General features: G+C 49.1%; 1 protein-coding gene across 4 annotated transcripts in view; it reads right to left on the bottom strand.

Moving 5' to 3' along the window:
• ASTN2 (astrotactin 2) overlaps window positions 1-9555 on the bottom strand; it is a 988433-nt gene extending 978878 nt beyond the window's left edge. For 3 of the 4 annotated variants that reach the window (XM_050759610.1, XM_050759611.1, XM_050759612.1), the window contains exon 1: window positions 9004-9555. In XM_050759610.1, the coding sequence (XP_050615567.1) occupies window positions 9004-9442 (439 nt within the window). In that variant the 5' untranslated portion in view covers window positions 9443-9555. The remainder of the gene's footprint in view (window positions 1-9003) is intronic. The other variant, XM_050759613.1, reaches the window with a different exon arrangement.
• Between the last annotated feature and the right edge of the window lie 4306 nt (window positions 9556-13861).

Raw genomic sequence — 13861 nt, 5'->3', positions numbered from 1 at the left:
AACTCTGGAATTCCAACTCCTCCTGTCCCCAGTTTCCCAGCTGCCCTTCCCTAAGATGGAAGGAAAACACATAGGGTTCAGTAGATCTGGGATCTGGCATCTGCTTTACCACAGGCTTGGTGAGCTTGATTTCCCCATCTTTATATAGAAGTGTTTCATTTAGATAATGTCCTAAATTTTTCCATTTCTGATATTCGATAATCCCAGAACCATGGTGTATCATTTCCCTGAAACTTGTATTGTCTCTGTTTGCTACAATGCAAAGGTTCTAATCATTTACCTGCTTTCCAAGCTGCTCAAGACAGAGTCTTCTCCAAACACTATGATCTTTCCTTTAATCACATTGTTCTCATTAGCTATCCTGCAATCACCCCAAAATAACCAGGAGACAGGAGAAGGTAAGGTAGCAGCAATGGCTAAGGGTGCTTAGAAGAGGGAAGGCTCTGTGGGATGGATGGTGTTTAGGCTCACCCTTAACAGGGGTGTGCAATTTCAGCCCATCTCAAGTTTTGTCTACTGTGGATTCTGGGATGACACTTAGCAAACCCAGAGTTCTAGTGCTCTAAGATCTCCTGCACACCTACAATGTGCCAAGTAAAGGGTGAGTCACGACAGCCCCAGAGATGAAGGAGGTACGTTAGCTGCTCAAAGGGTACACAGGCAAACAGTGTGAGACAGATGAGGAAACACAGTGTAAATTCTGGTCTCACTCTGCTCCAAGCCACCTTTACTTTTCATCAGTAGAGACTCTTTCGGGCTTTCCTGCACCCATCGTTGGTCCTGTTTGGAGCAGTGTGGGGAATTCTTTTGAAACATAAGTCAGACCTGGGCACTCTTTTGCTTAAAATTCTGCAGAGCTCTTGATTTCACTCAGAGTCAAAGCACAAATCCTGACAGTAGTTTGTACGGCCCTACATGACTGGGCTCTTCCTTTCTTCTCTGACATCCTGTCCTGCCACCCCCGCTCCTCTACCACCACTTGTTCACTGTACTCCAGCCACACCGACCTTCATGCTGTCCCTTGAAAGGTCCAGGTGTGCTCCTGAACTAGATAATCAGCTTGGATTATCCACCTAGGAGCTGTTCTCTGCCTGGAATGTGCTTTTCCTAGATATCTGCTTGGCTAACTCCTTCCCCTTCCTTTAGCCTTTGTTCCAATCTCACATTCTCAATAAGCTCTTCTCATTCTATGCTGTTTAATATTAAAACCCATCTCCTTATCTCAGAACTCTTGATTCTCTTTTCCCTTAATTTTTCCCTTTTCTGTAGAATTTTTCATCTTCTCACATACTACATAATTTACTTATTATGTCTGTTGTCATTGTCCCCTCCCTAACACACACACACACACACACACACACACACACACACAAACACAAACACAGAGGGATAAAAGCTCTCTGAATGCACAGATCTTTGTCTTTTGTTCTCTGATGTATCCTAGGCACACAGAACAGTGCCTCTCACATCACTGGTGCTCAGTAATGCAAAGGGCCTGGCTATGATTATAGCAGTCTTTATTGATAGTGGGCACCAAGGCTCAGAGTGTTCAACTCTGGTACAGAAGGGTCAGAAAAGGCTTCAAAAATAAGCTGACACCTCAATTCGGTCTTGCAAGGTAAGAAGGCATTTCCCCAGTGGGTGGTGAGGTAGAGGTGCCAAATAAGAAGGAAGGGTTCTTAGTAGAGAACAATCTGGCAGAGCATGATCAGGGACCTTGTACTACTACGATAGGGAGGGGGAAATTCATCATCTTCAGAACAATGGGGAACCAGTGAAGTGCTCTACAAGAGGATGGCCATTATCAGATTTGGGCTTTTAATAAAATCACTTTGTCTGCAAGTACAGAGGATGGATTAGAGGGGATAAGACTAGAGGTAGACAGACCAGTGCATTGACTGTTGAAATTGTAGTAGAGAGAAGTGTTGAGGCCTGAGCTTGACAGTGACTGCAGCACTGGGGATGAAGTAGTTTCCCTTCATAGTTTGTAACCTACAACATCCTTGTCAAATTTCAACTCACAGACTTGGATGCTTATATATTCTAGTATGCTAGTAAGAAAGCTACACATATTTCAGTTTTGAATCTTGCATTGTGTAGTCACCACCCACTCCTTTTCCTTTCAAGAGGGAGTTCTTTTGGGGGGCTATTGTCCGAAAGAGCTATAGTCAGTAGAGAAAAGCCAGTGAAAAGAGAGAGCAAGTGCTAGAAAATAGAACAACTCTCATTGAGCACTGCTGCCTGCCTCTTTCTGGGGCAGAAAGGCTGTCTGCTCTGTTGCAAGGAAAGAAAAACCAGTTCTCTCTCTCACTATAGTTAATCTTTTGTTGCCACTAGCTGGTCAGTATGAGAACTTGGAAGACTATCAGCTCTGGAAAGGAAGACTCTTCTAATGCTGCTCCACCCCAAGGTTAACCCTTACTCTTTTTTTCCTTTCCTGGAAAACAGCAGACTTCCTCCACCCACCCCCAAAAGCACCTAGGGTGACAGGCAGTGAGGCTTCCTTCTGACCCAGAACAAAACCCATCAACTCAGGTGCTTACGATAGATTGGTGCCCATCAGTTGGATACTCAGGCAGGAAAACCAATTCAATTTCCCTAAAGAGATTTTTCCTTGTAGATTTTTTTTTTTTTTTTTTGGCAAGGGGAGAAGAAAAGAGTGTCCCCCTTTATGATGTTGAACTAACTTGTAGAATCTGTGATATGTTTAAACCCAATGCCTCCTGTGAGAGGCCCAGCAATGTGATAGAAAGAGGCAGTGTGGGATTCAAGACAACTGGGCTTAAATTTGGACTGTAGGGTAGGTTTCTCCCCTTGTCTAGGCCTCAGTGTTACCATATAAAATGGAGGGGTTGAATTCAGTGCCCTACGAGTCTGTGATGGTGGAAGCCCATCAAAGTCGGCGGTTGCAGTGACAGTTTTCCAGACTTCATTCAAGAGGTCACTGTCAGTCTATTCTCCTCTCCCCACATCACACACGTTCACAATGGCCTATGGCAAACAAGGTTTAGTGTATAACAAAGCAAGGATGTGAGAAGCAGGAGGCTTTGCCAGCCAAAGGCCTAGTCAATCCTCCTGCTGCACCTGCTATAAATTAAAATCACAGAGTCGTTTTGCAGACTGAGGGCCCAGTTCAGGAAAATGATCAAGCCATGGGTCACACCAAAGCTTGCAGAGCTCTGCTGCCTAGGTTGGTATCACTGACCCCTGAAGAAATAGCAAATCTGGTCCACCTTGACCAAATCTAAGCCTTGCTAATGGCTGAAATGAACTCTCCCCTCCGCCCTATGCTGTCTCAGTAACATACTACTTTCTGAGGGGAGACAATATATTTCACTCTGCTCTGAGCATTAAATAAATTTCATCAGCTTTGAGATGGAAAGAAGTGGGGTGGGGTATGGAGTGAGGGAAGTAAGTGGAAAAGAGTAGAAGAATTAGATCAGAGGCCACTAAACACCACCTCGCCCAAGACCCTTGTTTACAATGTCCCAGAAACCTAGACCATCACACCAAGATGGGAACTTGAAGTTTGACTGCTACCCAAATATCTCATTTAGCAGTAAGGGACTTGGTGACCAAATGAAGAAATAGCATACATTATTTTAAACATATCTTTGTTTTGAGAAATCACATTTTCTTGCTTCTCCATCACAGAATCTTTCTCTCACACATAATAAAAGAACGGCGGAATTGATGCTAATGAACATTCTGTGGTCAGAAACCCCTAGAGAAGACACAGCTTATGACTATTTGTAAGCATTTTTTCCTCCCTCCAAAAAAATCACCACCTGCTTTGATTCAGCAAAAGCAGGTTAAAGCAAAATTGAGTAAGCACTCATTGCCCACCTTTAAAACCAAAGCAGAAAGCAATAAGGGTATACAACTCAAATGTCTGCAAGGGTGTCAGTCCTTTCTTCAAATGCCTGCCAAATAGAGGTCCAGTCTGTGCTTGAACACCTATAAGGTGGATTGTATTACCATTAGGGGTCAGCATACTGGGTTGTTGGACAGCTCCAGGGGACACAGCCTCCTGTAGGGCTCAGCTCTATCCTCTCAGGTTTTTCAAGACATTCGTTAGAATCAGACACCCTCCCCTTCTCCAAAAGAAAACATACTCCTCATTTGTGTAGACTTTTCTTTATGGACAAGGTGTCCCCCTGCCACACAGGCTGGAGTGCAGTGATCTGGGCACAGCTCACTGCAGCCTCAAACTCCTGGGTATACACTTATACCCAGGTCCTCCTGCTTCAGCCTCCCAAGTAGCCACCACACTCAGCTCATTGTTGACATTTAAAGGAAGCTTCTCCAGCTCTCCGTGGCTAAACTCCCTTCTCCCAACAATTCTTCTGGCCAGGTTCCTGGCCCCTCACTCCCTCAAGGAACCCTTGCTGACTTGAACAAGTTGGCATTTCAAACCGTATCTTCCTCCTCCTTCCAGGCCATAAGCTTCTTGCATAAAGCATCCTTTGGGACGGTCCTTTGGGACCACACCAGCTCTATGCATGCAAGTGTACTTAAACACAGACTAATGAATAGCTTTTCTTTCTTCACACTCCCTCCCCCAAATACAGAGCACACGCCTCTCTTGTCAGGTTGATATGGCAAGCAAATTACTAAAAAACTTTGACAATGAGTGCTTATTCAATTTTATTACTTTTACCTGCTTTTGCTGAGTCAAAGCAGGTGGTAAACAGTCTTGCCTGACCACTATCAAGCACAGAAAAAAGGATGACATTTCCCTGCCTGTGGGAATGAAAGCTAAATCCACAAGCAGACCCCGGGGGCCGCCTGGGGGTAAGTGAGGACTGAGTGACATGCAGGTTCACCTTAGAAGCCCTGGGCTGGCAGTTGTTCCTGCTCAAATTCTTTCTTTTCTATCAGTCCTTCCCACCACCCTCATGTTACCAGTAAAGGAAAACAGACAGTACAAAGCAAGAGGAGCTATCAGAGTCACGGAGTAGGTCAGGGCACTTCAAGTTCATAGAATCTTTACACGAAAGGATTATTTTAGAGCTCATCTACCCACTCATATTGCAGCAGAAAGAATTGAAGCTCTAGGGGATAAATGACTTATTCAAGGTCACAGTGAGCCAAGCTGAGATTTCCAGATCCTAACCAGCATTAAATTTCTAAGCTGCATTTTAGCATTCAACTTTTCCTCATTTTGCCTATTAAATCCTCCAAGGCTTAGTTCAGGTTCTTTCTGGTCCAGAAAGTGTCCCCATCTTCTTCAAGTCTACAGAAATGCCTTCCTTCCCTGATGCTACAGAATGTATCATCTCCATCACTCATTGGCACCAATGAATAAAATGCCCTTTGATATCCAAAAGTCACAAAACTTTGAGCTGGAAGGGTCATTGGATGTCATTTAATTCATGTTTCACTTTCAAACTTACATAGGTCAGTTCACCAAGGTAGCTCAAGCTCCTTTGGAGAAAAGTTCTTGTCTAACAATCCTGATGATTGTTATCCCTCTCTATTCAGCACCATAACCTGCATAAACTTCATATTTGGTTCAGAATGACAGTTTAGCAACCTACAAGAATGTAGGTGTCTGGCAGACAAGGATTCCAGTTCCAGGTCTGCCATTTATTCCCGGTATGACTTTGGATTAGGTGTTTGACCTCTCTAAAATTACTTCATCTGACAAATGGGAGTAACAGTAGAGCCCACTCCATACATGTTATGTGAATTAATAATACAAGGCAGGAAGAAAGCTCTTAGCATCACATTAAGGATTCAATAACTATTTGCTATTCTTCGATCACTTTCAGGGAGATTCACTTTGTCAATGTCATTGACTTATAATCAGATCCTAAAGAAGAGTCCCAGGCAAACAAACTTTGGAGATAAGCTCACATCTGAAGGAAACTTTCATCTACTTAAGGTAGGCTGAAATTTCATAGGGAGACTAGAAATACAAAAAGGAAAGGATCTGCAAAAAAAAAAAAAAAAAAAAAAAAATAGAGAGACTTGCTTCCAGAATGGGCATTATCAATAATAGTTGCTAACTGAAACAAAAGAGGCAGAATGGAGGGAGGCAGGGTTAAGTGTGAAGGTGCCCTTGGTGCATGCAGATGGGAGACAGTATGTGCAAAATTACCTTGAGGTCCCCCACTTGAGTTTGAGTAAACAGAATTCTCCCTTTTGTTTGTCCCCCTTTAATACCAGGGATGGTTTACCCCCACTAATTCTGGTCCCAGGACCCAAAGTGACCAGAGGGCTTTGGTGGACACCATCACCCCCTAGTGGTGGCTTCACACTCCCCACTATTGGCAGAATTTGGCATTTACCAACTTTGCAGGCCCAGCTGTGGCACTGGCCACGTCCGAATCCCCTGAACTGACAAGCTGATAGTGAAAGCTGCCCAACTCGCCAGAGACAAACGGTAGGCAGTATGTTTAAAAGTCTGGGGATGGGATGGGGCTGCCTTGGGACACTAGAAAGAGATGGCCATAAATGACTCATAGTATCAGCCCCAACCCCACCCCTCCCACCACCCCCACCTCACCCCTCCCACTCCCCAACCCCCAGCCGCCACCAACTCTCATTTCCGGCCAGCTAGGCCCTCCCAGAGCTCATTGTGCACTCCGTGTTTACACACAAACAGTCGAAGACCAACACAAATAAAAATCCCACGTCTCCCTACACAGCTCCTGCTATACCCAGCCATCTGGTGACTACCTCGCTAGCCAAATCCCCGTTGGGAGCGCCTAAAGCTGCCAACCCAGGGCGCTAGGGGGAAAAGGAGGAGGCAAGAACCCAATCCCCCGCAAGCATCCAAAGGGCTCAGCGCTGCCAAGGAGGCCAGCCCCGTGGTCTCCAAGGAGCAGAGGGTCCCAAGCTGCCAGACTCAGGGGCCGTGCATCAGAGGAGGGGGAAGGCTCCATGTGCAGGTTGTTGCCAGGAGACTCTCAAGCAACACATGGGTCCTGGGGGAATCAAGACTTCTAGTTCCTCACTCAGCTCCTCACTCAGCTTGTCCCAGGCTCACAGGCACCCATCCTGTTCGAAAGCCAAAGTTAAAAATGGCAAAGATTGTCAGTTCCAGGAATCCCGGGGCACCTATATAGGTGGCTGGATCAGGTCCTCCATATCCTCGAAGACTTGAAACGCTCTGTGGTCCTCACTGCCAAGTCAGGCCATACCCAAGGATCGTCTCATCCCTTCACTTGAATGGCCGTTTGGGGAGCGGGAGGATTTCTACCCCTCATCTCTCAGGGTACCCCGGAGTAGAGAGATCTAAAGGATGAAGGGAGAAGGGCAGGATTGGAAGTGGTAGTGAAGGGATACCTTCTGTGTCTCCAGAAAGACCCTTCCCCAAAGGGAGGTGGCAAGAGCCAGCGGTGAGCCTGAGGTTTGTCAGGCGGCTCTCTGAGGAACACCACCTCCACCCTCCTTCCCTTTCTCGGACCTGGGCAGCCCCACGGGTTCACGTGGGAAGAGTTACTGGTCTGTGTGTGTCCGCTCGCGTGTATGCGTGTGTGTGTCTGTGTGTTTGGTGCGTTGCACCCCAGACGCGCCGCCGCGGGGAGTCCCCGGGGACCCTCCCGGAACGCTCGGCATGCTCAGGTTACAGCCTGCGAGGGCGGGTACAGGGGCCCGAACCCCTAGGTTCAAGCTCAGCAGGTGAACCACTGGCACTCGCTCAAATCCCCAGAGGTGGTAGCATGAAAGGATGGGGAGTGGGTCACAAAAATACTTTTAACAGTATCAGGGCTACCAGGAGAGCGGAGCCTAGTCCGCTGATTATTCTGTGGGTCTTTTCAGGCGAGCAAGGAGTTAACCTCGGAAGTTCAGGGATCGTAAAGGTTCTCACCTGGAAGGCCCGTCACCCTGCAGTGCCCGAGGCGGATCCCGCCGAGGCACAGACCCGGGGAAGAAGAGCTCGGGGTCTGGGCGAGCCCCTGGTGCCTCACGGGCGCTGTTGTTGGCCAGACTCCGACAACCAATAAGGCCCCGCGCCCCCAAGAGGGGAGGGGAGAGCGAGCAGGCAGCGAGCGCGGAAGAGCTAAGGGGAACAACATTTTTGTAAACGCTCTCCGAGATAATTAAGCTATCAATTACCCGGGTGGGAAATCAGCCGCGCTTCCCACAGCTCCACTGAAGGGCCGACTCCTCCGGGATTCGCGCAGGGAACCAGCAGGCAGCAAGCTGCTGGCGAACTTTTCTGATTAACTTTTCCGTTGGAGCCCCCCCACCCACACCCGTCTCCTCTCCTCTCCCTTTTCTTGCCTTTAAGTTATTATTATTAGCCCAGGGAGTGAGCTGCAAGGACAAACCTGCTCTCTGCCTGGAGGTGGGTAGAAAGGGAAGGCGATAACGCTGGTAGAGGGAGGCTCTAAACGTGGAGACCTCGGACTCGGAATCCCAGTTCTCAGAAACCACTCAAGTCTCTCCAGCCCCATTTCACAGATGGCCAAAACTGAGGCCCAGAAAAGGGAAGCGACTTGTCCAAGGTCACTCAGCCCATGCGGAAGCCACGCTTTTGCGGGTTGAGCGATTCCACATGGAGCTACTCCTTTCCGACTCTCGAAAAATCCATGTGGAAGGGCAGAACCCGCAACTCCGAGGCGAGAGCGAGGGGGCGGTGACGGCAGGTGGCCAGCGGCCTTGCCGGGAGGAGAAGTGGGCGGCTCGACCCGAAACTGGCTTAGGATCTGGGATGCCCCGGCCCCCAGCCGGAGCACCTTCAGCGAATGGGGTCTCCGGCGTCCGGGATGGATCAGGCAGAGCTCAAGGTCCGGACTGAGAGGCAGAGGGGCAGGTTCCCACCGCGGGAGGGTTGGCACGCCCCCAGGCTCCCGCCGCGCGCTCTCCAGGACCTCCTCCCCCACGCTCCTTTCCAACCACCTGTGCGACCTCCGGGCCCCTCCTCTACCCTCTGCCAACCCCACTTGGGGCAGCCCCGGGCGGGGATCCCCAGGGCGCCCCCACCCGCCCGGCCTCAAGCAGGGGCTCGGGGTTCCTTGGGATCCAGCGCGTGCCGGCGCCTAGCCTTACCCAGGGTGAAGAAGGGCAGCTCGGTGTTGTCCAGATCGTCCTGCACCGCGATGCGCCCCGGCAGCTCGTTACGCACAAAGAGCAGGAGGCGCGACTCCGCGGCGGTGCCGGCAGAGCCAGGAGAGCCAGGCGACGCGGCGGCGGCGGCTCCGGCCCCGGTCCCAGACCCGGCCCCGGCGCGGGCGCCGCTCCAGCCGATGTCGCTCTCCCGCAGGGCGGGCAGTGTGGACACCGTGACCGTCTTCAGCCGGCACGGGCTGTCGGGCTCCCGCGAGGCAGCGGCGGTGGCGCCGGCCAGCAGCGGCGGCGGCGGCAGCAGGAGCAGGAACAGCAGCAGCAGCGGCGGCAGTGGCGGCGGCCCCGGGTGGAAGCGGAGCCTCGGCCGCCCCCGGAGCCCCGAGCCGGGGCCGGGGCTGAGCCGGGCGCCGGCGGCGGCCATGGCGGGAGGGGCTGCGGTGCTGCGGGTGGCGGCGGCGGTGGCAAAGGAGGAAGAGGAGGCAGCGGCGGAGACGGCGGACGCCGAAGCGAACCAGGACGCCCGAGCTAAGGAGCGGAGAGAGCCGCTCGCCAGCAGCCCCCAGCTCCGGGCTCCGCCTCCCGATCGGCCCTGGACCGCCCCCCCGCGCCGCCTCCCCGGGCCCGGCCGCCCGTCCCCGGTCTCCGGCTCCCCCCGCAGACCCCGAGCGTTTCGGAGGCTCCGCCCGGCCTCGTGCAAGTCCCAGTGGCTCCCTCCCCTTTCCCAGGATCCCCCAATCCCGCCTTCACAGCATTATTTAGCCACAACGCCCCTCCCTAAACTCCCCAAATTCGTAATACTTAGGGCCCCCTCAGGTCCCCCCAAAGCCCCCTGACTCAACCCAGCTCTCCCGGCTTCACCCCACCTTCGGCTCAACCCAGAGGCTGCACCTGCGGGCGCGCCTTGGCCCAGCCTTGCTCAAGGCCCCGCCTTCTTGGGGATAGGGAGCCCCCGGGATGGCCAAGACTTAACTTTGTCTCCCCTTAGGCCCAAGAACAAGTCCTGTCTCCAATCTCCTACCCTTTTCTAGTCTCTGAAATAACTTCCTGTGGCCTCAGGGCCCCCTTCCCACCCACTTGGCCACAACTCCCGCATTCATTCCCCCACTGCCCTCACCCTTCCTCTCCCTTCCTTCCAGGCCTTGGTGCTAGCACTAATTGCTAATGGCCAGAAGGGCGTCGAACTCCACCGTCTAACGCCGACCCCCAACTGACTGAAGCCGGGCTGTTCTGGCCCCCTAGCTGCCGCCCTGTAAGTCAGCCCACTCACGCTCTTTTATTTTGGATCCCTGCTCCCAGCTTCTTGGCTGCTTCTGCTCTCTGTGTGAAATTCCTGAAAAGGGTGTGAGGTAGAGACCTACTATTCTGTCTGTCCTTGGCTCCCGGGGCTTTTAGATCCTCTGCCCAAGTCCTAGAGAACTGGAGTGCTCACCAATTCTTCACCAGCAGTCTTTCTAGACTCAAGTTGAGCTAGGTCCTCAGACACAGCACCCTTTGGTCTTGGGCTGACTCTGTCTCTGACCCACATACCTGAGGCCTTCCAGGGAGCGGACACCTCTGCAGGGGTCAAGTGCCCGTGCACCCCCTTCCCCCCTCCCCTGCTTTTCTTTATCTTCCCTGTCTCTGTTTTCTGTTTCATCTCTCCATTCATTTCCTTCCTCCTCATCTTGACTTTAATCTTATAAATGCTTCTTCCCTATAATTTGTGAGCCATTTCTCATCTCTGTCTAGCTTACCCATCGGCACCTTTTGTGCTCTCTCTCTGCATTCACTTTTCTCTTAGCTCTTCCCTCTTCTGTCTCTTCCCCCTTTCTATCTTTAACCCTTCATATAAATTGCTTTTCTCCTCTCTCATCACATTTTTTTAATGATGTTGGATAAAGGCAGAGCACTGAAAATAAGGAAAAAAGCAAAAGCTGTTCTGTGACCTTGGACTTAATAATAGTGTTTTTAAAGCATTCTCCAACTGCTAGACATGTACATATGTTAGCTTTTCTACATGACCACAATCCAACAAGATGGATATTTTGATTACCATTTTCCATATGAGGAAACTGAGATCAGGTGGTCAGGGAGGTGAAGGGATTTTCCAAGGTCATATAGCTAATGAGCTGAAGAGCTGAAATTTGAACAGTAGACTTCAAGCCTTGACTATTTCCCTTAAAGTACACTATCCTCAGTGACCTTGGAAAACCCCACCCATCAAAGATGCTGTAACAGGTAAATCGGCATGAATACAGTTGGATCTACTTCCTTGCATGGTTTGTAAGGTATACTTCTCCCGTCTCAGTTTACTAATCTGTAAACCCAGAGGGTGTGTGGAGGTGGGGGTGGAATCTGGCCTTTCAAGTCCTCTGATTCTAAACGGTCTCCTGCCTCTCTGATGCCTGCCTGAGTTCATTTACTCCTCCAAAATAATGTCACCCTGCCTCCCTCAGTCTCTCCTTTGTGTACTTACAATCCGCCACTATCCATCGCAATGGGGCTTTCTGATTCTCTATGCCCCTTTCTTCAAATATGCTGACATAGTCCATTTATAGAAGAGCAACCAGGAAAAAAGGGCTCCCTTATGTAAGGCAGAGTCTGTACAAGTCCTTCATGGACCTCTGGTACAAAGGCCTGTCAAACGAGACCAACATTTTCATTCATTCATTCATTCATCCCCAAATATTCAGGGTGCCTACCAGGTGCTATATGGAGATGCAGGGATGGATAAACACAACTCCTGCCTTTGCAAAGCTTATAATGATTGGGGTGAGGGGGTGGGATGCTGGAATGAAACAGGCACATAAATATCTCAGGTAACAGGCAGGCAGGCAGACATGTGTTTCACTAAGATGAGGTACTTGGAGAAATCAAAGAAAGCTTCCCAGAGGCGGTGGCTTGGAGTTGAACCATAAAGATTAGTAGCAAGGGAGTGGGCATTGTAGGTTAAAGTTGGCATTTGGCATTCTTTGCAACTGCTTAGTAAATGAATAAATCCCTTTCCTACATCAGAGGATGTTTTATCTTTTAAAGCACAGCCCACCTCCCATGAAGAACATTTCTGGATACTTTCTCAGTCTCCACTGCAGCTAGGGCTTGGGCACATGACCCGGGCTTCACCAATTAGATTCACCCACCCCAGATGCTGGAAGATAAGCCAGAATCAGGCAGAATCCATTGGCAGCCAAAAGGGCAATAGTTGGGGCAATTACATCCAGGTGTCTCTGCTAGCCAAAAGGTTCTAACAGCACTATTTGGAGCCCAGTGACGTCTATGTCAACAGTGTGAAGTGCCCTATTTATGCTTGGCTGCGGCTGAAACAGTATCTTCACCAATCCAGTTCTGTGCTATGATTTGGAGTAGTGCTCTTGACTTCATGCAGTTTAAACCCAGATCCCATGCCTTTCTGGGTATTCTAAGGAATCTAATAATCACTTAACTGAATTCTGAATTCTCTTTCTGCTTAAATTATTCAGGATTGGTTTCTGTTGCTTGCAACTGAAACACCTGGCTGAGAACACGGACTATGGAAACAAAGGGAGGGCAGAGAAAGCAAGGTGTATTATGGGAAATTAAGCTCAGTGAGGGGGAAAGGGAGTAACTGAAGACAACACAGAAAAGGCAGGCAAGGAGTACCAACTTTATTTCATAGACTGTCAAATCTGGAATGTCCACAGGAAATGACTTATGTTTCTGAACACATGCTCTGTGATCCAGAACTTTTTGTAACATATCAATGAATGATGATAACAACAGTTGCCTTGTGGTGGCTGTGAGGCTTTAGAAGTAATTATGTAAAGTATTTAACACATAGTAGGTGCTCAATAAATTATAACTACTGCTTTGACGTATAATCTCAGCAACATTTGGAGCAAGGCTTTTTATCCTTGTTTAATAGATATGAAATCTGAGGCTCAGGGAAGCTGAGAAACTTGATTTTGGTCATGAAGTTATCAAGTGGTGAAACAGAGGAATACTTGGCTCCCAAATCTTTGCTCTGTCACAGAATGCTCCTCCTGGCCTCAGCCCTTTGCATGCACCTTATTCCCAGTATGCTATAACTTCCCTACTCATACTTGAATCCCCTGTCCTATGACCACTACTTTTCTCCCTCTCAGCCCCTCTCACCCCTTCTCCTTTCCCCTCTTTGTTCAATTTCATTATTGATTTAATTTTTTCTCTTTTAGGGTTCCCTGTACTCCCATCTTTGACTCCACTGATATAAATTTCTTTTTCATTCTAACTCCTTTCCAGTCTTTCTAGCAAATGCTTCCTCTTCTTTCATCTTTCATATTTGCCTTTCTAGGTAGTTTTGAAATATTTTTTCTATCCTCCTTCCCCCTTTGCCATACTCTACTCTGTTTTAAAAATCCCTTTTATTCAGGCCACCTGACTGAGGCAGCCTAATGTAGTTGAAAAAGCCAGAGGCCCAAGAGGCTGGTTGATTTTGGTTTAGAAATCATCTTTGCTATTTCTCTATGGAGTCAAGTCACTTTATAGTTCCTACTAGGTCTTTTGTTTTCTCATTTGTGAAATGGGGAAAGTAGTACCCACTTCTCAAGATCATTGTGGGAATTAAATGAGATCATGTGTATGAAACTGTCTGGCACATATGAGGCTCTCTTGAATGTCATAAGTAAATCCAATCATCTTATGGATCTCACCCACTGTTTTCCACTCCAGCCTCATGTCCCATAATCCCCACCACCACCACCACTTGATTCCAACCATATTGATCTCTTTTCTCTTCCTGAAATACTTCAAGCTCTTGTTGCCCCAGCATCTTCAAATGGACTCTTTCTTCTGCCTGGAGAGACTTTCCTCAGTCTTCATTAGCTATCTTTTACTAGTCTCTAAG

This window comes from Macaca thibetana, chromosome 15, assembly GCF_024542745.1.
Source record: "Macaca thibetana thibetana isolate TM-01 chromosome 15, ASM2454274v1, whole genome shotgun sequence".
Classification (NCBI taxonomy): domain Eukaryota; kingdom Metazoa; phylum Chordata; class Mammalia; order Primates; family Cercopithecidae; genus Macaca; species Macaca thibetana.
The sequence above is the reverse complement of the archived record's forward strand: the minus strand, read 5'-3'. Positions and strand labels throughout refer to the sequence as shown.